Consider the following 25357-nt stretch of genomic DNA (forward strand, 5'->3'; position numbering starts at 1 on the left):
TGCTTGGTACATTATGCCCAGCAGGTCCCCACAGGAGCCCCACACTGTTAGCAAGTGTCCCAGGACTTGTGTGTTGATATGGGGTAGCATCAGATGCGCTCTAGCCACGAGATTTGGTGGAGAGGCTAAGGCACATGAGATATTCAATACCTAGAAAGGGTTTGGGCAGATTCTAAACAATTTGGGAGATATTAAAATAATTAATATTTTTAATGGAGTCCCTAAGTCTAAACTTAGGGAGATTAAAATATTAACGTGACTTAATATAAAACTGTGTTAGAATGGTCCAAAAGTCACGGATCAAGCCAGATCTAATCTTAGTCGTTGATTAGGGACTTAATCTCGGCCGCTGATCTATCAACGAGAAAAGTATAAGACAAGGCTTGAGGGTCACTTGGAGAACACACCAAGAGATCAAGATTTTGACTTTTTGGGGCTGGGTTTGCTGAGAAAGTTGAGAGAGTGATCTAGAGTTGCAGCTGAGGGGCAGTGAATACTGTAATATTCCTAATTAGCCCCAGCTAATTGGAATATTCGATTTTGCCAAATTTTGCCTTCTATAGTTATTTTGTAAATAGAAAAGTGAGAAAGGGGGACATAACTCACTTTCAGAATAAAAGTCACTTCCTAGTAGCACAACATTGTGACTTAAAGGGAGAGCCAAGGGGGCCAAAAGGGGGACGCAGAAATGGAGCCCACGCAGACACATGGAGGGACTGCGCAGGAAGGGAGGGACACGTGGCAAAAGGGGAATCACGCAGGAGAAGGTGAGCATTGGGATTGAGAGACACAGAAGCTATAAAAGAGAGAGGATCCCTCTCATTTTGATCATTCGATTATGTGCATTTGAGCTAGTCACTTTGACTTAGAGCACGTTGGCTATTTAGCTAGTCTGCAACACTGTTTAGTGCATTGCGTGTCTCCATTCAGAGATCTCACCCTTAGCCCCGGGGGACTTCGAGTGCCTGCTCGGGCAAGGTATTTCCATCAATATTTTTGCAATAGTTTCATCAGTATTTTTAGCAGGAGGATTGAGCATCTTGGATGACTGCGCAGTCTTGAGAGGGATGACACAGTTCTTTCTGGTAGGAGTTCTGGATTGAGGTTTTGCAGGGGGATTTGTGTTGGGAGGTCGAGCAGGGGATCAGCCCTTGCATGTTGGAGGATTTTGGCTAAGTTTCAGGCATATTTCTGGAGGGTTGCATTTAGTGGCAGCGCAGAGCACTAAGAGACTGCGCAGAACCCCAAGGGGGTGATTTTCGAGGGTCATCCATTCCAGGAGAGCTTTCTGGGTTTCTTGAGTAGAGTCCGATTCCAGAGTTTCAACCTTTTCTGAGGAGGGTAGCAGCCCCAAATCCTCATTTGATTTCTAGCGGCAGCAACAGCATAGTAGTTTCCCAGCAGTTTGGACGCAAATCAGATAGGGGCCATTCCTTCGCTATTCTGAGTGTATTTCTTCACTTGCCTAGTGCAAGTAGAGGTGGCATCTTCCTGATCACCTCATGTACTCATTTATTTACTCAGTATAATAAAATGGCTTAGCATTCTCTCTGCATTTCTTGTGTATCTGTTTATGGTTTATTTGATATATATAGTATCATTGTTACTTGTATCTCTGTGAGCATTCTCATCTATTATACCACTTGTGTGTTTCTATTATACTCTTAGACAGAGTGATCCAGACTTAAATAGGAACGCAACAAATTACCGAGATAACCATATACACAAAGATGCAGCGGAAATAATGCTTCATTTCATTAATGGAAAATACTGAAATATGCTTACAACCAGAAATGGAAATAAACCAGCTAGGGCGATGGTAGCTTATCTCTGAGAAGAGATGTGTGGCTACATGCCTCTGAACTGTGTTACAATGAGGCTCGAAGGCCTATTTATTGTTGAGAAACAATGGAAAACCCTTCACATTCCAAAACCTATCCCTAGAAGATGAAACGCCAAATTGTGGGCCCCGTTTTTGGGTAAGTTGGTACATCAACTTCTCGGGGTCGCGAATTGGTCGTACTATCTCCATTTGACGCGCATGATAGCCCGTTGGAAAGATCTCTCCGAGGACTACAACGAGAAAGACGATTTTTAGACAGAAAAATCGCTGACAGTTAGATTTCCCAAAAAACGTCATTTAGGGCCTCAAAACGGCTCCAGAAGTTTAGGACCCGAAAAATTGCTAAAAATAGTAAATTGTGCTATAATTAAGGAAACTGAAAAACTGAAACAGAGAGTTGTGGGGGTCCAAATGGGATAGGTGGGTGGCCACCAACATCCACCTGGATCACAGAGTCTGGAAAGGGCCAGGTAGCATTCAGATCTCGTCCTCTTTTTAGAGGCGACATATCTGGTAAATGCCCTCCCAATCCATCTCTGGTTGGAGTTTGCTTGTGTTTGGGGTATATTCCTGATATGGGATATTACAGTGGTATCAGAGTATAGATTTGGCTCAGCCTGTGGAGCTAGCAATCTATGACATCGGGGGAAAAACCTTATATCTGATACAGAGGTCGAAGATACAGAGACGCTGGGCGTAGGTTGGAGAATACCTACGGAGAGGGAGACTGTGTTCCGATGGTGGACGCAAAACAAGAGGAGCCTATGGTGGACGCAGAACAGAGGGAGCCGGTGGTGGACGCAAAGCAGGAGGCTCCAATGGCAGATGATGACGGGAAGAGATTTGCAGATATGCTCCTCAAATCAGTTCAGGATCTGTCTAGGCAGATTGAGGTGATGGGGCAGAGATTCACGGCAGTAGAGGCCAGACAGCATGAGAGCCCACGGGTTTCCCAGGTTGGTGAGGGATCAGGTGCATCCCACAATTTGCCAATGCAGCTTGATACTACGCAACAGGTGGCCTCACATGCCCCTACACGCTCTACCATGCCCACTTTCTTAGGAGCAGACACGGGGGCCATAGCCCAGCAGGAGGCAGAGCTTGGACACATGGGTGATTATTTTGCAGAGTACTAGGCCTATGGGCAGGAGTTCAGAGAAGCCCTCTCATTCCATGATTTTGTTCACAGAGGGTACCGACATTATCATGATGGTGACACCCATCGTGCAGCGAGTAGATTCCACTTGCCTACGTTTAATGGCTCATCAAACAGTTCGGCAAGGTCTTGGGTGGAGAAGCTGGACATTTATTTCCAGGTTAACCAGATGTCGAAGACAGAGGCCATCAAGGTGGCGACATTGCATTTGGATGGTGAGGCCCAGGATTGGTGGTTTCATGGGATGGTTACTTTAGGACACTCTATGGTGATGACATATGCTGAGTTCACCAGGAAATTGATGGAGCGATTTGATCGGAGGGATCTAGAGCAGCATTTTGTTGAGCTGACAAGGCTCAAACAGATAGGGAGCCCAGAGACCTACATTGCAGATTTCTTGAGGGTCTCAGTGATGGTGCCAGATCTATCCACGGCACGGAGGATCTATATGTATGTTGAGGGGTTAGCAGAACCACTTCGGGGTCTAGTCAGATCCGCTAGACCGACCACGCTTCAGGATGCTATCAGTAGGACCCGGAACCTACAAGATGTCTTACCCAGGACCCGGACACCTTACCCCCAGAGACAGACTTTCCAGTCTAAGGGGAAGGATGTGAGGATTCCACCTCCAAAGGGGAATCCAAGACGAGTGCAGATTGACGATGATGTCAAGAGGGAGCTGAAGAAGAAGCAGTTGTGCTTCACATGTCAGGAGCCATGGGCACGAGGACATAGATGTGCTGCTGGCAAGGCACATTTCACTGAGGTTTTCTCTGAGAGCAGTGGAGAAGAGGATGACGAGGATAGTGTGGAGGCAGGAGATAGCCATGATGGACAAGGACCTTTGCCACCTCCACTGCCAGCAGCAGGTGGTGCATCTTTTGCATCCACCGGAGGGGCCCTTGCCGCATTGCGAGGAGTTCCCAAGTATCTGACGCTACGCGTACGAGGGACGGTACGTGGCCAGCAAGTGTCAGTTTTGGTTGATAGTGGGGCGACCCACAACTTCATCGATGCACAGATGGTTGAGTGGAGAGGCATACAGACAGAGAGCTTCAATGGGTTTTCAGTCTTAGTCCCAGGAGATCAGACCATGATGTGTGCTCGATATGTTCCAGAGCTTTCAGTGACGATGGGCACCTACACATTGACTGACCACTTTTTCATGGTCGATATTCCGGACACCAACATGATACTGGGTGTTCAATGGCTCATCACTCTAAGGAAGGTCACGACGGATTGGAAGACCCTAGAGATGGAGTGGGGTGATGAGAAGACAAGGAGGCATGAGAAGATACGGGGACAGCATACGTATATGCCTCAGACTATTTCAGCTCATCGGATGGAGGTAGTCTTCCGGAAGGGAGACATAGAGTGGGCAGTAGAGCTGCGTGCATCAGAGGCAGGGACTACAGGGCAGACAGTGCACCCGGAGATACAGTCCATCCTTGACCGGTATGCCATAGTATTTGGGGAGATTCCGCCGGGTCAACCACCAGACCGGGGGTTAGAGCACACTATTGAGCTTAAGCAGGGCATACAGGCAGTGATTACTACCCCCTATAGGCATCCCAAGGCCTATCGGGACGAGATAGAGCGGGCCATTTAGGAGTTGTTGGCTCTTGGGCACATCCGACCGAGCACGAGTCCTTTTTCTTCTTCTGTGGTGTTGGTGAAGAAGAAGGACGGTACATTGAGGATGTGCATTGACTACAAGGCCCTGAACAAGAGGACACTGAAGAACAGGTACCCCATACCTAGGATCGATGAGTTGATGGATGAGTTGAGAGGAGCACGGTTCTTCTCAAAGATTGATTTGAGATTAGGGTACCATCAGATTCGCGTGAGGGAGCAGGACATTCCCAAGACCGCCTTCAGATGTCACTATGGGCACTTTGAGTTTTTGGTGATGCCCTTCGGGCTAACCAACGCCCCAGCTACATTCCAATTTTGCATGAATCACATCTTTCGTAGTCATTTGAGGAAGTTTGTGTTGGTGTTCTTTGATGACATACTCATTTACAACAGAACGTGGGAGGAGCATCTCCAGCATATTGAGACAGTATTACGCATCTTGGACGAGCAGCAATTCTATGCCAAGCTCTCCAAATGTGAGTTCGGGTTGACAGAGATGTTATACTTGGGACACATCATTGGAGTGGACGGAGTGAGGGTCCACGAGGAGAAGATCAGGGCCATCAGAGATTGGCCGGAGCCGAGAAACGTGACGAAACTTCAAGGATTCATTGGCATTTGTACTTACTACCGGAAGTTCGTCAAAGGTTTCTCACAGCTTGCTACACCCCTGACAGATTTGACGAGGAAGGGGGCATTCAGTTGGTCGGATACAGCGCAACGAGCCTTTGACAGGCTCAAGGAGGTTATGAGTAGCTGCCCAGTGCTTGCATTGCCAGATTTTATGCAGCCATTTGTTTTGGAGTGTGATGCGTCGGGAGAGGGGATCAGCGCAGTATTGATGCAGGGAGGTCACCCTATAGCCTTTGAGAGCCGGAAACTCCTTCCGCACGAGAGGTTGTATTCTATATATGACAAGGAGATGTTGGCCATCATGTATGCATTGGCTAAGTACCGGCAGTATTTGGTGGGGAACAGGTTCAGGGTGAGGACTAATCACAACAGCCTCAAGTTCTTTTTGGAGCAAAAGCAGTTGCAGGAGAGGCAGCAGAAGTGGATCAGTAAGATCCAAGCATATGGCTTTGATATTGAGTATGTCAAGGGTAAGAACAACGTGGTAGCAGATGCCCTTTCACGTAGACCAGCCACGTTGTCTCTGATGAGCTTGGATACAGACTGGAGGGCTCGACTCTTAGTAGAGTACTCCAAGGACAGGTTTGCATGTGAGATTCTGGACGAGCAGGTGGCAGATGACAAGTTTAGTGTGATCGATGAGATCATCTATTACAGGGATCGGATCTTCTTGACTGAGGGGTCTCAGCTCAAGAAGAAGATACTCCAAGCATCACATGATTCACCATTGGCAGGCCATCAGGGGTTTACCAAAACCTACAGGGCCATTAGAGAGAGGTTCTCCTGGAAGGGCCTCAAGGAGGACGTACTCTGGCATATCAGGGAGTGCGATGTTTGCCAGCAGAACAAGGGAGAGATGAGCCATCCCGCGGGTTTATTGCAGCCGCTACCCATTCCGAAGGGGAAATGGGAGAGCATTTCGATGGACTTCATCACAGGATTGCCCACGGTACAGGGCAAGGATTGTATCTTTGTCGTCGTTGACCGACTGACAAAGTACACGCATTTCTTTGCCATATCCGCACACTACACAGCAGCACAGGTGGCCGAGCTGTTCTTTAGGGAGATCTTCAGGCTACATGGTCTTCCTAAGACCATCGTCTGGTCTTCCTAAGACCATCGTCAGTGACAGGGACAGCCGTTTCATGGGTGAGTTTTGGCAGGAGTTTTTCCGGTTGGTGGGGACGGAGTTGACTCCGAGTACCAGTTATCACCCATAGACAGATGGGCAGACAGAAATAGTTAACAAGTGGCTGGAGGGCTACTTGCGTAACTATGTCAGTGGGTAGCAGCGAGCATCACTGAAATGGCTGCATCTGGGGGAGTATTGCTACAATACTTCACATCACATATCCATTGGTATGTCACCATTCTATGCCTTATATGGGTATCATCCTTTATCTTTTGTTGACGTGATGTTTGGTGACAGCAGGGCTCCTAGAGCCAAGATTTGGATCCAAGAGAGTCAGGATATCCTCCGAGCTCTCAAGGATAACATGGCTACAGCGCAGAACCAGCAGAAGCTCTATGCCGACAAGGGTCGGGTAGAGAGGCAGTTCGAGGTGGGGGACATGGTCTACCTACGATTACAGCCATACCGACAGTGGTCACTAAACAGAAGGGGGCTAAAAAGCTCAAGCCCCGCTTTTATGGGCCATACAGGGTGATACGCAGGATTGGACAGGTTGCATATGAGTTGGAGCTGCCCCAAGGCAGCAAGATTCATAACATTTTTCATGTATCATGCCTGAAAAAGGCATTGGGGCAGCAGGTAATAGTGACAGATGAGCTACCACCTGTGGATGATAGGGGCATTTGGTATTGCAGTCAGAGGCTATCATTGATACCAGGGAGAGGCAGCTACGGAGCAGGACGGTCCGAGAATTCTTGGTGAGGTGGAAGAATTTGCCGGATGAGGATGCCACTTAGGAGAATGAGAAGATCTTACAGCATCCATCACTTCAGTTGCTTGAGGACAAGCAACATTTTGCCGGGGGAGACTGTAATATTCCTAATTAGCCCCAGCTAATTGGAATATTCGATTTTTCCAAATTTTTCCTTCTATAGTTATTTTGTAAATAAAAAAGTGAGAAAGGGGGACATAACTCACTTTCAGAATAAAAGTCACTTCCTAGTAGCACAACGTTGTGACTTAAAGGGAGAGCCAAGGGGGCCAAAAGGGGGACGCAGAAATGGAGCCCACGCAGACACATGGAGGGACTGCGCAGGAGGGGAGGAACACGTGGAAAAAAGAGAATCACGCAGGAGAAGGTGAGCATTGGGATTAAGAGAGGCAAAAGCTATAAAAGAGAGAGGAGCCCCCTCATTTTGATCATTCGATTATGTGCATTTGAGCTAGTCACTTCGACTTAGAGCACGATGGCTGTTTAGCTAGTCTGCAGCACTGTTTAGTGCATTGAGTGTCTCCATTCAGAGATCTCACCCTTAGCCTCGGGGGACTTCGAGTGCCTGCTCGGGCAAGGTATTTCCATCAATATTTTTGCAGTAGTTTCATCAGTATTTTTAGCAGGAGGATTGAGCATCTTGGATGACTGCGCAGTCTTGAGAGGGATGACGCAGTTATTTCTGGCAAGAGTTCTGGATTGAGGTTTTGCAAGGGGATTTGTGCTAGGAGGTTGAGCAGGGGATCAGCCCTTGCATATTGGGGGATTTTGGCTGAGTTTCAGGCATATTTCTGGAGGGTTACATTTAGTGGCAGCGCAGAGCACTGAGAGACTACGCAAAACCCCAAGGGGGTGATTTTCGGGGGTCGGTCATTCCAGAAGAGCTTTCTGGGTTTCTCTGGGTTTCTTGAGTAGAGTCCGATTCCAGAGTTTCAACCTTTTCTAAGGAGGGGAGCAGCCCCAAATCCTCATTTGATTTCTAGCAGTAGCAGTAGCATAGCAATTTCCCAGCAGCTTGGACGCAGATCAAAGAGGGGTCATTCCTTCGCTATTCTGAGTGTATTCCTTCACTTGCCTAGTGCAAGTAGAGGTGCCATCTTCCCGATCACCTCCTGTACTCATTTATTTACTCAGTATAATAAAATGGCTTAGCATTCTCTCTGCATTTCTTGTGTATCTGTTTATGGTTTATTTGATATATATAATATCATTGTTACTTGTATCTTTGTGAGCATTCTCGGCTATTATACCACTTGTGTGTTTCTATTATACTCTTAGACAGAGTCTGGAAAGGGCCAGGTAGCCTCCGGATCTCGTCCTCTTTTTAGAGGCGACATATCTGGTAAATGCCCTCCCAGTCCATCTCTGGTTGGAGTTTTCTTGTGTTTGGGGTATATTCCTGATATGGGATATTACAAATACAGAAGCAGAGAGGCAGAGATAGTGCTGGGAGGATCAGCGCAGCAGCCAAGAAAGCTGACACAGAGGGCAGAAGTCGGAACTGCCGAAATTGCCGGGAACGCTGACGCAAAGGGTAGAAGTCGGAACTGTCGGGAACTGCCAGAATTACCAGGAAAGCTGACGCGGAGGGAAGAAGCCGGAACTATCGGGAACAGCCAGAACTGGGAACTGCCAGAACTACCGAGAAAGTTGACGCAGTGGGCAGAAGCCGAAACTGTCCGGAACAATCGGAACTACTGAGAAAGGTGACACAGAGGGCAAATGAGGCTAACACAGTCCCTAGAGGCTAACCCTGGGGTTTTTTGTGGGGCATATTGGAGCTGAGGAGCTGTTGAAGTGTTTATCCAGGGTTTCAACCGGAGCATCTGTCTCTGAAGGAGAGGTACTACTGTCGAGATTTTTCTCTGTTGGGTGAGTCGGATTTGGCACCCAGATTGTATTCAAAAACTGCATAATAATAAAACCCTCAGATAGTTGCACCGGTTTTCCCACATTGGGTTTTTCTGGGGACATTAGTCCAAAAACAATGGTGTCACTTGTGTGCTTGTTTTGTTTCCTTCAGTTGATGATCTATAATGCGTTGAGCATGTACTTGTATTTATTTTCAATATTTACATGCTAAATAACTTGTTAATTAATCAGAACAGGTAGGCAGAAATAAATCAGAAAGGTACATGAAGGGTTTCTAACAGTTAGACTTAGAAATTCCAACATGGTATTAGAGCGTGGTTCCAGATCACAGGAGAACTGAGGACATCAGCCAAGCAGAGTAGCAACAACAGAAAACAACTGTCCCGAGTGACAAAAGTTGTTCCTAGCAGAAAAACAGCAAGGAAGGGGTGATGTAGTGCCTACGTCAACAAGTTTGGGCCAAGAAGAGGCTGCGCAGAGGCTGAGGGAGGCAAAGACAGGCTCACGCAAAGTCACACATAGGCCAAGAGGGCTGACGTAGTTGGCTTAGGGCGCTAGTTTTTTGGCGCTAGGACTTCGCAAAGCCTAGGAGCTCTCACCTTCAGGTTACTGGGTTTAGGAGGTTGTGGATAAGTTGCAGAGTGGAGTTGGTGGGGTACTATTATCAGAACAGTACTTAACAGGGCAAGGCCAAGGAGGAGAGAGTTGCTATCGAGGGTTTCTAGCCGAGAAATCTGGATCAGTGGTGCGGTTGCACAGACGATCAGAGTAGGGGGCATCTCGACATCGATAGAAGGATATCTAGGAGGGAAATCGAGGCTCAGAGGGAGTCACATCGAGAACTTCCAGGAGGGAAGTAGAAGAGCAGCAGAATGGCACTACATAGAGTAAGAGACCAGGACAAACTGGACGGAGCCTCAAACTTCGTAGTCTGGAAGGCCAAAATCTTATCCATACTTGACAGAAATTGTGTCAAGCACTTCGCCTTGAAGACGATAGTGGTCCCAGTTGACCCAGCTGACAATGACAGGTATGAGGAAGCAATGGCGAGGTCCAAGAGTATCATTCTTGACGAGGTCAAGGATCATATAGTACCACATATTACCGAGAAGAATATGGCACGGGAGATGTGGGAGGCCCTCACCAAATTGTATCAGTGTACGTTCGTGCAGAGGAAGATGCTCCTAGAAAATCAGCTGCAGTCATACCAGATGCAGAAGGGAGAACAGATCGACACCTTACTCAGTCGATTGAAGGAAATCTAAGATCAGCTGACATCCATAGGGGCCACAGCAGATCCAGAGTTGATGGTAAGAGCAACCCTGAATGCAATCTCAGAAGACTGCGAGGTGTTTGTCCACAACATACTAGGTAGGGCGACCCTTCCAGATTGGGAGGAAATGTGGGCGGCTCTTCACCAAGAAGAGATCAGGAGGGTGACCAAGACGGGAAGCAACAGCAAGGGGATCAGAATCAAGGAGGAGGAGGTGGATGCTGCCCTAGCATCTGAGGGTAAGCAAGAAAAGCGGAAGAAGAAGGACCTCTCCAAGGTCAAATGCTTCCACTGTGGGGAGTTGGGTCATTATGCGACCCAGTGTCTGAGGAAGAAGAGCAAGGGAGAGGCTTCTAAGACCAAGGCAGTGCCAGCAAGGGCAGAGAAGGAAGTGGAGACAGACGATGTCTGTGCCATGAGTGCACACACACCACTTGAGCGAAAGTGGGGAGACATCGAGCTGTAGTCAGGAGGACTACAGAAGATGAGGGGCAGGATCCTCGAGGTACCCAACCTCTTGGATTATACCTGGCTACGGGAGCCCGAAGAGGAGTAGCAGGACTGGCGGATGTCGATAGAGATGGATGAGGATGGAGCAACAGAGAGAGCTACAATGCAGGATTCCCAGGACAGCGCGAGGCTAGCAGGCTGCAACAGTGCAAGAGGCACGGGAGTGTTGCACCAGTGCAGGATGACACAGAAAGGTGTGCAACAGTGCAAGATGTAGGGAGTTGTTGCAGTAGCACAAAGGTCAGAGAAGGAGCACTTGCCAGTGACAGAGAGAGCTTCAGCATCGGGAGTGTCTCTAGCCTGACAGAGATGTCAAAGTTGGGAGATCAATTACTTACTTCTCAGTAACTGAGTTGCAGTGCAGCAGTTAGCAGTGGCGGTGCTATGGGCAGCACGATGCAGCATGATGAGAGGGGATGCAGTGCAAACGCAGCAGTGGCAGTGGCAGGGCCATGGGCAGTAGCACCGATGCAGAGGGAAGTGCCATACAAATGCAGCAGTGGCAATGGCAGAGCCATGGGTGGCAGTAGGGGATGCAGCAGTGTAGATGATGGGTAGTAGGCCTAACATCAGGGACCGATGCCAGATGATCAGAGTAATACTCAGTGAGGAGTATTGCCAGAGCATAGTCCTCGCTAAGAGGGAATGTTGATTTGGGGTAGCATCAGATGTCCTCTAGCCATGAAATTTGGTGGAGAGGCTAAGGCACATGAGATCTTCAATACCCAGAAAGGGTTTGGGCAGATTCTAAACAGTTTGGGAGATATTAAAATAATTAATATTTTTAATGGAGTCCCTAAGTCTAAACTTAGGGAGATTAAAATATTAATGTGAATTAATATAAACTGTGTTAGAATGGTCCAAAAGTCATGGATCAAGCCAGATCTAATCTTAGCTGTTGATTAGGGACTTAATCTCGACCGTTGATCTGTCAATGAGAAAAGTATAAGAGGAGGCTTGAGGGTCACTTGGAGAACACACCACTTGGAGGCTTGAAGTCGGAACTGTCGGGAAGAGCCGGAACTGCCAAGAACTGCCAAGAAAGTTGACGCAGAGGGCAGAAGAGGCTGACATTGTCCCTAGAGGTTGACGCTGGGGTTTTTCGTGGGGCAGATTGGAGCTGAGGAGCTGCTGGAGTGTTTATCTGAGGTTTCAACCGGAGCATCTGTCTCCGAAGGAGAGGTACCACTGCCGAGATTTTTCTCTGTTGGGTGAGCTGGATTTGGCACCCAGATTGTATTAAAAAACTGCATAATAATAAAACCCTCAGATAGCTACACCGGTTTTCCCGCATTGGGTTTTTCCGGGGACATTAGTCCAAAAACAACGGTGTCACTTGTGTGCTTGTTTTGTTTCCTTCAGTTGATGATCTGTAATGTGTTAAGCATGTACTTATATTTATTTTCAGTATTTACATAGTAAATAACTTGTTAATTAATCAAAACAAGTAGGCAGAAATAAATCAGAAAGGTACATAAGGGTTTCTAACAGTTAGACTTAGAAATTCCAACATTGTGCGATGTCATGGCAGCATTCATTCCGCCACTCAGACCCTTGCAACAGATCTACAGACACCTTTGATTCATATGGAGACCCATGGGGTCATTTATGTGCCCTCAGACCCACTTGGAGCACCACAAGTCTACTTCTTGGAGAACAAGGGGCCACCCCCTTGTCCATCATATTCCGAGGAATTTATTCCTTAGTATGGCACTTCAGGACATTATTAGACCTTTGGAGGGCCCCACGACATATACATATTATTATTTGGCCCCTTGTGAGGCTTATTTTTCCACTTGTGAGCTAGTTTGGTGGGATTGTCACCAATAAGGGTTTTATTTGCACATTATTTTATCATTAGGGGCTAATGTAGGCCCATAGGCTAATTCGAATTCCTTAGGAGGCTATATATTGATGTTAGATACATTCATTTGGATCATCACTTGACTTGGGATCTCTCTAATCATAGAGAACTTCACATTTTTTCCTTGGAGGATATTTTTGGAGATGGATGAATTTTGATGTATGGAGTTGGGCCATTTTTCTTGTCTTGGAGCTTTTTCTTGCAAACGAAATGCTGGTTGGATATACTCTATAATGTTGTAAGTAAATTTTAACGTTGTTATTCTTGTTGCTGCGTACTGCTACAATTAGGGCTAGTTGCTGCGTAATTAAAATGTGGAATTAAGCATGTTTTAGCTAATTTAATGTATGGGCCAATATTATATGAATGAAATATCCCATAGATTATTTGTCTCGATAAGTTTGCATCATTTTCTTTGAGGTATAAATGCTTGAAGGTCACTTTTCTTTTCTTTCTCTCAACATTGAATGAAGATGCCTTTCCAAGCCTCCTTGATCAAGAAACCAAGTTCTCACTCATCATCATCCTTAACTCCATATTCCCAAGTGAATTAGGCATTGATCCCTAAAAAGGGTGGTCATCTCCTTCATCTTTTTCACCTTTTACCACTTTTTCCCAGGTCTAGTATTCAAAGTTCCCCTAGGGCATCAATTTCCCGAGAATTGACCCAAGGAAAAACTTTGATCTCCTACAGACTACTGCGCTGGTGGGTCCCCTTCCTCTCCTCCAAATTTGAGGCAATTCTAACAACGAAATCTCTGGGAATCCCAAGCCCTAGCTCTAGGATCGAATTTTCCCTAGGCATCCCCAAGGCTAGACCTCAACAAGATCAATTCAACATTTTGAAGTAAATATTCTTGTTTGGTCCTTTCCCTTCACCTTGTCTAGGATAGGAACATCATTGGTTGCTGCATTCCATCCCCAAACCTGGGCTAGGTCCACTTGGCCCCATGTGGTCCCACTTGTAAATAGAGATTATTTGTCAAGGACCATTTGGGAATCCAAGTTTCCCAAGGATTATAAGGATTGAGAACCTCGTCTATAAACCTACTCCTTCTCCCTCAACCCTCGAATCCTCACCCCTTACCCCTGGAGGACCAAGTCTGTTGCTAAAAGAGCAAGCAAATTCCATTCTTCACTCCATCCTTGGGAAAGGGTTTCCAAGGTCACTTTCCACCTATCCATTGGCATATACTTTAAAAGTGATCCCTACACTATCGGGACTCCTCCCATCGGTGAAAGTATGTAAAAAGCAGGGAGACTTAGTTGTGGTGATAGTGGGCTAAGCCTCCACCGTTGCCCTTAACCTAGCAGTTGCCCTCTTAGGAACCCCTTTTAGGTCCCCTGCTAGTTTGAGTGGTAACCGTGTGAAAGCAGTAAAATCAGCCCATTATATTATCCACTTGGTTGTCAATCACTTAACAATTTTCCTTTTACTTATGTTAAATCAACAAGACATATATGGCTGTAAATAACAATTAATAGAGAACATTATTGTTGAAAATCAAATCTAGAAATTGCACAAGTTTTGGACAGTCGGAAACTTTATTAAAATGCTCAAGATGAAGTACATGTACATACCATAGCGTTCTCAAAGCTAGTACAAATTGTCCCAAATCTCCAAACCCTAGCCAGTGAAAATCAACAAAACCCTAGCAACCAAGAAGATTCAATATGCAAAAAGAACCTGGAGTAGAAGAATTGCGGCAACCAGGGTTCCTCTGCAAGCGGAGTTCGTTTCGTATGGAGAGTGGTAGGGGAGGGAGCTCGGCTCCCTCCTACAAAGATGCAGTGGCCAGCGGAAGCAAGGGACCCACTAGAAACAGTAAAAGCGATAGGAACTACAAAATCAGAGATAATGAAAAGGAAACAGATGGGACCAAAACAAAAGAAAACAGTAGCACAAAGGACAAAGAGGAAGAAGATAAAAGTCAGGGTTAAAAAGACAAAAAACTAAAAGGACCTTGCAAACCAAAAGCAGAAATCACTCCCCAAGTAATACTAAATGATCCTGCTCTGCAGGAACACAGAGAACATATGGGAACCTACGCCATAATCTGTAAATTCATGGGACTATGGCCCACTGAAAAGGCTTTACAAACATGGATCAAGTATCATTGGAAGCCCAAAGGAAGCATTGACCTACATCTGGGGTCAAAAGGATTCTTCACAGTTGTGTTCTCCAATATCGAAGACAAAGACAGAATATTCGAAGGAGGACCCTATTTTTTTGCTGCAGCAGGTCTCTATATGAGACCTTGGAAAATGAACTTTGTTCCAGAGAGGGAGACTTTCACTTCGGTTCCTGTGTGGGTAAGGCTCTACTCTCTTCCTCTTGATTATTGGCAAACTGAATCGTTGGCTGCCATTGGTAATAAACTAGGACGCTATATCAAAGCTTCGGAAGCCACAAAAAGGGGCAAATATACCTCCTTTGCTAGAATCTGTGTGGAAATGGATCTATCAGGAGCACTTCCGGACGAAGTTATACTGGAAGTTCTGGATGAAGAGTGGGTACAGGCAGTTGACTATGAGCATATACCCTTCAGATGTCGAAAATGCCACGAACATGGGCATTTATTAAGAGACTGCCCTATCAGCAAAGAAGATAACAAAGAAAAACTCAATACAACGAAGAACACCGAAAGCTTTCAGAAAGTGGCCAGTAAAGGAAGGGGAGGAAAAAAGGGATCAAAACAACAACATACTGAGGGGCAAAAAGGCAGTCAAAATAAGTTTAAAGTGCTAGAAGAGACTGAAGAAATCACAAGAGAAAATCAAGATCTGGAGGAAGATGCTAAAGAAAAAGAAAAGCAAGAGGACTTAAATCTCTCTCCGACCATGGACTCTCTAAAAGAAGCAATGAGATGTGAAACAGAAATGGAAATGGACCAGGAAATGACTCAAAGTGAAACAGATCTGGAAGAGCATGAACTACAAGAAATCCTTGACAAGGAAAACTTGGATCTGGAAGGATTCCTGATGCAAGGTACCAAAGGAGGAATAGATTCTCTGCCCCAAGATGAATGCAACAGAATACAACAGTTGTTTTTATGGAAAACACAGGAACAAGAACAAGAGAAAGGTAAGAACATCCACAAATAGGAGCACAGAGGGGTGAAAACAATGAAATTAAATCCAGGATTAGCCACCAGAAATCTAGGAAAGAAGAGAGGCAGAAAAAAGAAAAATGAGCTCCTGATGGAGTGTGGAAAGCTAATGATAGACTCAAGTAAGATGAAAGATCTAACCAGTTACTCCTTTACAAATCTTTAACTATGAAGTTCATCTCATGGAATATCAGAGGTCTAGGTAGTAAAAGAAAACAGAGAATGCTAAGTAACAGAATGAAACTAGCAATGTCGGACATAATCTTCATTCAAGAAACAAAATGCTCCATTCAGAAGATAAAACAAATCCATAGCAAATGGCTTAGTAAATATGAGTTTCTAGAAGTTAAAGCAGAAAACACAGCGGGGGGCATTCTTACTCTCTGGAACCCCCAAAAAGTAATCATTGTAGATGCGGAGGCAACGAGAAATTACTTATCAGCTATCATTCAGCCAATGGGGATGTCTGACACCTTCCTGGTTACAAATGTCTATGGTCCACAGAAAATAGATGAGAAGCTTAGATTTCTGAACTCCCTGGTAGATCTCAGAAGCAGACATAAAGAAATCCCTTGGGTCATTGGAGGAGATTTTAATATGATTAAATCTCTTTCAAAAAAAAAGGAGGCACCAAAATCCTCAGTAGAGATTCAGTAGAATTCAATTCTTTCACAGAAGACATGAAGATGGTTGACTCTGAAATGCAAAACGGTCTTTTTACTTGGAATAACAAAAGAGGAGGTAATGCTCAGGTTGCCTCTAAGTTAGACAGATTTTTGATCTCCGAGAAGTTGATGCTCACAAATTCAGAAATATCGGCGAGTGTTCTCCCATTTGGAGGCTCTGACCACTAGCCGATTCAATTAGAAATCAAGGGAATTGATGCTCCCAAGAATAGACCCTTCAGATTTGAAAATATTTGGCTCTCCCACCCAGATTTTATCAGCAACATTGAGGAATGGTGGTCCGAAGATCTGCAAATTCAGGGCTCCAAAATGTTCCTCCTCCATAAAAGGCTAAAGCACATAAAAATCAAACTCAAAGAATGGAACAAGAAGGATTTTGGTAACATTTTTGCAAACAAAAAATCAGTAGAGATCAAAATGCAGGAACTAAACCAAGCAATGATCGCAGAAGGTTTTGATAAATCCAAAAGTGAGCAAGCTGAAAAACTCAACCTAGATTGGGAGAATTTATGCAAACAGGAGGAAATTTTTTGGAGACAAAAGTCCAGAGTTCAATGGCTCAAAGAAGGTGAACGGAACACTAGGTTTTTCCACCGTTCCACCTTAGCCAATAGAACGCACAATAGAATCTCCTCAATATTGAATGAAGATGGGGAGCTTCAGACCACTCACGAGAATATCGAAGCTGTGATGGTTCAGCATTTTAGAGGCATCACAAAGGAAAATAATATAGACAAAGACCATAACATCAAGGAAATTATAAAGAATATTCCCAGGATGGTGTCTAGAGAAGATAACTTTAACCTGAACAAACCAGTAACTGAAGAAGAGGTTAGTACGGTGATCAAAGAGATGCAAAATGGCAAAGCTCCAGGTCCAGATGGTTTTAATGTGGACTTTTTCAAAGCCTGCTGGAATGTTGTCAAACAGGATATTTTGGATGTGGTTGAGGAATCCAGAAGAAGCAAATCTATTCTGAAAGCCCTCAACACCTCTTTTATCTCCCTGATCCCCAAACAGGACTCCGCCCTGTCTCCTGATAAGTTCAGACCAATAGCTTTATGCAATGTTGTTTACAAAATCATTTCTAAGATCCTGGCCAACAGACTCAAACCTCTTTTGCCCTCTTTGATTTCTGGGGAACAGTCTGGTTATGTGGAAGGAAGGCAAATCCTGGATAATATTATTCAGGCCCACGAGGTTGTTCACTCTCTCACCAACAAAAAGCAAGCCGGTATGATCATGCAATTAGACATAGCAAAAGCGTATGACAAGGTGAACTGGATTTACATCAGAAAGGTCCTTTCCGCGTTTGGGTTTGATCATGACTGGATCAGATGGGTTATGGCTTTGGTTACTTCACCCAGCTTTTCAATTCTGGTGAATGGAGCGCCCTCAGAGATCTTCACTCCTTCCAGAGGCCTCAGACAAGGAGATCCACTCTCTCCCTTCCTTTTCATCCTCATGATGGAAGGATTAGGCCGAACCATTAAAACTGCTAAAGTTTTAGGTAAGATTAAGGGCCTTCAATTAGTGGAGAACGGCCAAGCCCTGACTCATCAGCAATTTGTGGATGACACCATGCTGCAGGGTATCCCCACGGTCAAGGAAGCTATAGCGTACAAAAAATCTTAAATGACTTCGCCTTGGCTTCAGGTATGGAAGTCAATCTCTCCAAATCAATTTTTTTTCTTTAACACTAACATTGCTATTCAAAGGAACATCTCCAAAATTCTGGGCTTCCAAAGGAAGGTCCTCCCGTCAAAGTATTTGGGAATCCCCCTTACAGATAAACCTATGCGCAAAAGTATCTGGGAACCGGTGCTCAACAAGATGCAAGACAAGATCAAAAAATGGACTTATAGAGCGCTGAACCTGGCTGGCAGATTGGTTTTGACGAAGGTTGTTCTCCAATCCATCCCCATTTTCTTTCTATCAACCCTGCCAGCCCCCACAGGGGTTTTACAGCAACTCAGGAACATTTAGAGAGACTTCCTTTGGGGCAAGGAGGAGACAAAAAAGAAATGGGCCCTCATTTCTTGGGATAAAATCTGTAAACCCAAAAGTCATGGAGGCCTAGGCTTAGACGATCAGGAGATTCTAAGTAATGTACTAGAGCCAAACTCTGGTGGAGATGGGTTAAAGAACCAGAGGCGCAATGGGCTAAAACCTAGAAAGAAAAATATGCCAGCTCTTGGCAAAGAAGTGATCTCATTAGAATGTCAAGGAACATAAAAGGCTTTCATATCTGGAACAAAGCCTGGGATAACAAAAGCCTAGTTCAGAACAACAGCTTCTGGGAAATCAGAGTGGGTGGACAAGCTCTCTTCTGGGAAGACAAATGACAACAAGAACCAATGTTGTTAAGGGAGGACTTTATTAGCATCAAGCAGGAAACTGATTCCCAAGGACTAATAAAAGTCAGGGATTTCTGGAATCTTCCTCATGACACTGAGAAATGGAGAAGCTGGAGGAGAATAGAATGTAGAGGGGTAGGCACCACAAAGACAAAAACAGAAGAACTTATGAAAATTTTAGAACAGAGAAAGATCTGGGTCACAGATGGGCAGGATCAGTTAAGATGGGGACAAAACAAAGAAGGCATCTTTAACATCCATGAAGCTAAAAGAATTTCCCTTAACCTAGATCCCTGCGTTTTGGCAAAGTCCTGGCAAAAACTCTGGAGCCATCAAGGATGGATGAAGATCAAACTGTTTATGTGGTTAGTTCATCACAAAAAAATATTAACTTGGGATAACATTCAAAAGAGGGGAGTTATGGGGCCCTCTAGATGCCCATTATGTGAGGCTCAAGAGGAAACAACAGAACATATTCTCAACAACTGTACCTATATCAACTGGCTGTGGGATTCTTTCAACATCATTTTTCAACAGACAGACAGAGATAAAGGTAGCATCAGTAATACCCTGAACAAGTGGAGAAAAAACTTTTCAGAGAATGAAATCCTCAATTTGGCCTGGACCTTGACACCAAGCTTCATCATCTGGAATGTTTGGAAGGAAAGGAATAAAAGAATTTTCAAGGATGAAAAAACTACTACCATTTTCCTGATGGAATTAATCTTAAAACAGATTAGAGAGACTATCTCTACCACTGTGCATAGTTACCCCTCGAATCCCCCCACTGCGCGCGAATTGAGAACTCTCAAGCAGCTGGGAATTCATGAGATCATTCTCCAGGGTCTTAGCAAAAAAGTAAGAGTGTTGGAAAGGGAAAAGGATTTCTGGCATCCTCCACCAAAAGGGTATCTGAAATGCAACATTGATGGGGCTTCAAAAAGCAACCCAGGAACAGCAGGTTATGGAGGTGTGTTAAGAGACGAAGAAGGAAAAATAATTTTCACTTTCCACTGCCATTTAGGCAAAGCCACCAACAATATGGCTGAATTAATGGCGTTGGAACATTGTCTGGAGTTGCTTAAACTCAATCACAGCTCAAATGTTCTCATAGAAGCAGACTCGGAGATTTCCATAAATGCAGTTAAGAAAATCAGCTATGGAACAGCGCCTGAAAGGGTCTCAAAACAATGGAGACTTATACAAGTGTACCAGAGAATCCATAAACATCTCCAATGCCTTCGAACCGTTAGCTTCAATCATGTTCGGAGGAAGGCCAACAAACTTGCAGATCTACTGGCCAACCAAGGAGTGATTAATTCCGAGTGCAGAATAGACATGAAATGGCAGGAGATGCCTCCTAGTAGGCTAAAAGCTATTTGTGAGGCTCAAGCCGCTGAGGACAAGGAAATTTATGATTTCTGGGCTCGCGGAGGAGGGAATGAGTAATAGAAGATTGAGAGGCGGTTTTCTCTGCTATTCAGAGTGAGTGTAATGGTAACCACAATTCCTTCTTTAATGGAGTGCTCCTTTTCCGTAATAGATTCCAGGTTCAGGCGTGGAGATACAGTTAGCGCAGGAGGAATCCCGGGTCTCCCGGCAGCAGGGGTTTTTTCGTTTTTTGGGGTTTGGAGGGATAAACCGCTTCACCGGCGGTTTTCATCCGATCGCACCACTTTTACTCGGGAAGTGGTATTCTCTTTTTTGGAGCGATCACAATCAGATTCCGCCACGTGGCAGGACGGTGGTTTGGAAACCGCCCTTCCCCGCTTACTATCACGGGGTCTTTTTGTCCGGTGCGATATTAATCTCCACCGTTGGATGCAACACAGGTTAATCAACGGTCTTGTTTCTCCGTGCAGCTTTGAGGTTTGGTCCCGCTAATCTTCGGAGGTCTTGTCGGAGCGTTTTCATCCTCGGCCATCGATTTGCTTGTGGAATGAACGGCCCAGGTTGATGGGCTCTTCCGCCAGTTTTTTAGTTGTTCTTTGTTCAGCTTAATGGCTTGCCCTTGGGCTTGTCCTTAGTTTTCTTGTCTTCTCAGCGATGGGGAGATATTTGTTCATATTGTAAACTATTGGTTAATTAATGCAAGAGAAGGTCCGACATTTTCCTCAGCAAAAAAAAAGAAGATTCAATATGCAAGAATTGCTCTAACACATCCGCTAAGGTGAGAGATCATCTCCTCTTCTTAACAATTCCACCCTAGGGTTATTACAAAACCCTAATCTTCAATATTCCATTGATAAACCCTAACCCTAGACCTCCAAAAGTCTCGAAGCCACTCTAAGAGGACCAGGAAACCATAGTGACTCAATAGAGAGAGAAAGATCAAGCACATGTGAAGACTCTAGAGAGAGAGCGAGAGGCGCTAGTGCACTCTCTTATGTAGGTCACATCTCATCACAAGAGTGAATATAAGTGAGTGATTGAACATATATGAATAAAAAGACTCTCTCCTTCCTCAATTTATATGAGAGGTAAGGCATGGGCATTACAAATCTCCCGCATACTAAACTATATAATGCACCTCACTTCTCTTTGTGAAAAGACAAAAACTCAACCTTTATTTGGAATGTTTGACATAAGTAAGAATCTATGCTACAAATATATGTCTTTGTCTACTAGTATAATTCTAAATGTTTGTTAGGGTTGCACTAGAAGACATTAGACACAACATGGGGTCCGTTGCACATTCAAAAATGCACAATCTATGGAAATAGTGACCTTCTAAAACTAGTGGCTTAAGACGACAATGCAGAGCAGTCATGAAATATGGATGCATTTTCACTCACAAAATGAACCATTCCTTTAATTTACAATCTTTCGAAAATCAATAATTATCCGATGGAAGAGAAAATATTATAATGTAAAATGCACAAAGAGAAGAGAAACATCTTATAACGGCCAACAGAACGTGCATACATTTGGTGTATTTGATTCTACTATTTTCATGTTCTCCACTTCACTGTTTTCCAATATATTGTGTTTATCCGAGTAAAAGAGGACTAACCATTGTGCATAGTATTTCTTCAAAAGCATCATCGGAGAATCTACTGTGGTATTTCTTGTTAACCAAATTTCGCAAACAGCTGCAATAAAATATCCAATGGCTATCCTCTGCAAGAAAACAAAAATTCTAATGAACTTAGATGCGAATAATGAGTAGATTAAAAAACGGAGAATAACAAGGAATTGATAGAATATGAGATATAACTAATTCAAGTACGTGCAATTGGTCAACAACACAATGAAAGCATCGTTCTCAATCATCTAGCACAAATATATAATTGGCAGTCCATGGGATGTGTTAGCATTCAGATCATATTTCCTTAAAATCCAATCATACTACCAATGTTATTTTCTTTGTGGGTACAATACAAGATGGATTGGTTCGTTGGTCCATCAATGTCGCATAGACAGTTCGAGAGTGCCCTTCAAACGTGGAACATCGTCACATATTTTTGCTATTCTAGGGTTGTTGATAGGATAGGTGCCTTTCAAACGTGGAACATGGTCACATATTTTTGCTATTCTAGGGTTGTTGATAGGATAGGTACTTCAGCAGGATATATATATGTGTGTTGCTGTTGATAGGATAGGTACTTCAGCGGGATATATATATATATATATATATATGTGGGGACAATATTTCCCTCATACTTGCAATTTCAGTGAAGTATTCAATGCATTTATGGGAGGTCGAAGATTCCCAAGGGAGTCAGTTTCATGGTCGAGAGTTTGTTTCTTCCATCGTCATTGTATAACTCCCTTCTAATTATAAAAATTATATTAAGCTAAAGAAATATTGTTAATTAATTAAATCTTCACATAGTTGTCTGCCAGATGTCCATAATTTAGCTTTGACCAAATCATTTGGTGGCTCCAGTCACAAAATTTAATGATTGTTGTAGTAGCTCTTGTTGAGCCAAGAGGTTTGTTCTACAACCCAGTGTGACGTGTAACTTTGTCTGCCCTTTATCAAAGTTAAAATATTGTTCAGGTAGGCCAAAATAAAAATTTTAAAAATCTAAAAAAATAAAAACTATACAAAACATTTAAATAATATTTGCTCCCAAAAAAATTACACGTGAAGAAACTGGATCCCTCCCAGCTCATGTTAGATCCATATTTAAGATGGATCTATGCTGATAATATTTAAACACATGTATTTCATCCATGACTAATTAGTCATTTCAAATTGTCACTGACAAAACTATCTTCTTTGTGAAGTACCATCCTTCCATTTGTAATGACAGCATTATCTCCTGACCCAAGTCCAAAAACTCTGATGATAAAGAGCTGGAAACCCTTTGCAAATAATTCTTGAAAGGGTCCCAAGAGATTTCTGACAGTGCATACCTGGAGCAATCAGACATCAAATCGCTTGCCTCAGCCAGCTGACCAACTTCTTCAATAAAAAAATTGACTTTAGTATTACTTGTAAGTTTTTTTGTCAACTATATAAATTTTGTGCCTCGTACCAAGTGATTAACTGGTTTAGAAACTTTAAAGCCTTAACACGGTTCCTGAAAGAGATGGAGTAAAATCAATAACTCTAACAAGAAGCAAGAAAGGAGATCACTGAGAGAATGAAACTGGATTATCGACGTTATATAGTATTCCAATAGGTGCCCTTTTAGTTGTATCCAACAGATAGCGAAGTCCATGACGAAGAAATTTCAACCTTCTCTATCCTATCAACTTGACTACCTGCAAACTTTATTCTGTAGTATTTGACCTCCTCATCTTTCTATAGCAAAAGGCAAACTCAGTCACTAATTAAAATTGACTATTCCACTTAAAACCGCCTTTTAATTCAAAATTTTATCCATTTGATTGGATTTCCAGTGGATGAGCATATTGAAGAATCTCAAATTATACAATAATACCACTTCTGAAAATAATAGTTCTGGCTTGCCAATCTTGTGACCGGCAGGTAAAATGTTCCAAGGCTTCCTGGCCCGTTCAACATCACCTTTTACATAAAAAAAAAAAAAAACAATGTTTCACATGGAAAATTGAGCTGTCCCAGAGCCTTGTGAGAAAAAGAAAGCATTAAAGGTTCCAACAAACTGCCAAGAGATGTACAAGGCCGGTTGACTTTTTCACTACAATGGCACATGCAGCTGGGTCTTCCTTGTAAAGCTTCCAAAATTGACTATCTTGTAAGTAACCATTCCCTTTACTGGATATGCTTATTGAGGTTGTCAAGTCTCATTAAGTCTTCTTGTAAAGCTTCCAAAATTGACTATCTTGTAAGTAACCATTCCCTTTACTGGATAGGCTTATTGAGGTTGTTGAGTCTCATTAAAAAAGATAGGCTTATTGAGGTTGTTGAGTCTCATTAAAAAATCATTCGTCTAATTTTATAGTATAAAATTATATATTTTAGTTTCAGAAGCCTAAATTTTATACCTAACCAAAATTTTGTTTTAGATATTACATATATAATAAAATTAACCAAAATTTTTAACCATTAAAACAAATATCCATCTTTAAAATTTTCTTTACTCAGCACCAAGGGTATTGGGACAATAGACTCATAACCTTCACCTGGCAGAAAACTCAAAGAACGATCAACAAACAAAGTTGCCCAAATTCTTTAGCAATTCATCATTTTACTTTTAGCAATTCATCGTTTTACTTTACTTGCAGATCTGCACATGTGAAGAGTGTGTCTGACACCTTAAGTATATTTGTCAGCAAATAATACAGTCAGACCTCCACAGAGATATTTGTGTTTTTAGCGTCATTGCCAAACATACCCATCTCTTTGCTTTTACAAAATTTACCTGCTTCATAATTTAAGTATCGTACTATTCAGTAACACTGATTGTCTTCATCAAGGTCCAATTTTCATCTGTTCCAAGGAGTGTATAAGGAAACGTGACACCGTATGGAATGGGACATTATATTTAACTTTGGGAGCTCTGAGAATAAAATATCCTATTCAGCTTCAGCCTTTTCCTGTCTAACCTCCGTATCATCGGCATACCCACATCTTCAAAATTGCCGCAACAAGGAACGACTCTTCTGCCATGCATTCCAGGAAAGGCCCATCGAGGTGCATCGAATGGTTCCTCACAAACATGTTCCTGCAGATTGCGAATCGTCGAATAATGATAAAGTGCAAGATTTGAAACCCACCGAACTCGAACTGCAGAGAGCTGTTCTTCACGCTCTTAGGTTTTTAATAAACAGTAAAAATAGTCCGCGTTGAAATAGCATGCAATGCAGTCACGATGATACCAAGATGCATGCCATGTTAGTCTGCTGACGCATAGCAGGTCTAACTCCCGTATCTCTCCGCCACCTTCGCATATTACAAGAAGAGTATTGAAATCTCGACCGATCTAGAATGAGCACGGAAAGATGTCGATGTTCCTCTATCTCTAACAGTTTGACGGAGGGGTCTCTTTTAATATTGGGCCATAAGATGCTTGACATTTAAGCCATATAATTTTTAACATTAGTCATTGTATATTTTAAAGTTTTATAAGGTTAATATTCT

General features: G+C 43.5%; 1 protein-coding gene across 1 annotated transcript in view; it reads right to left on the reverse strand.

The window, feature by feature from the left end:
- LOC149204474 (uncharacterized) overlaps positions 1-25357 on the reverse strand; it is a 325325-nt gene that overhangs the window by 269465 nt on the left and 30503 nt on the right. The window contains exon 4 of the mRNA XM_089397135.1: positions 21857-21963. Coding sequence (XP_089253261.1) covers positions 21857-21963 — 107 coding nt within the window. The remainder of the gene's footprint in view (positions 1-21856; positions 21964-25357) is intronic.

This window comes from Pinus tabuliformis, chromosome 1_2, assembly GCF_031772625.1.
Source record: "Pinus tabuliformis cultivar Carrire ecotype Pingquan chromosome 1_2, CPIR1, whole genome shotgun sequence".
Taxonomy (NCBI): domain Eukaryota; kingdom Viridiplantae; phylum Streptophyta; class Pinopsida; order Pinales; family Pinaceae; genus Pinus; species Pinus tabuliformis.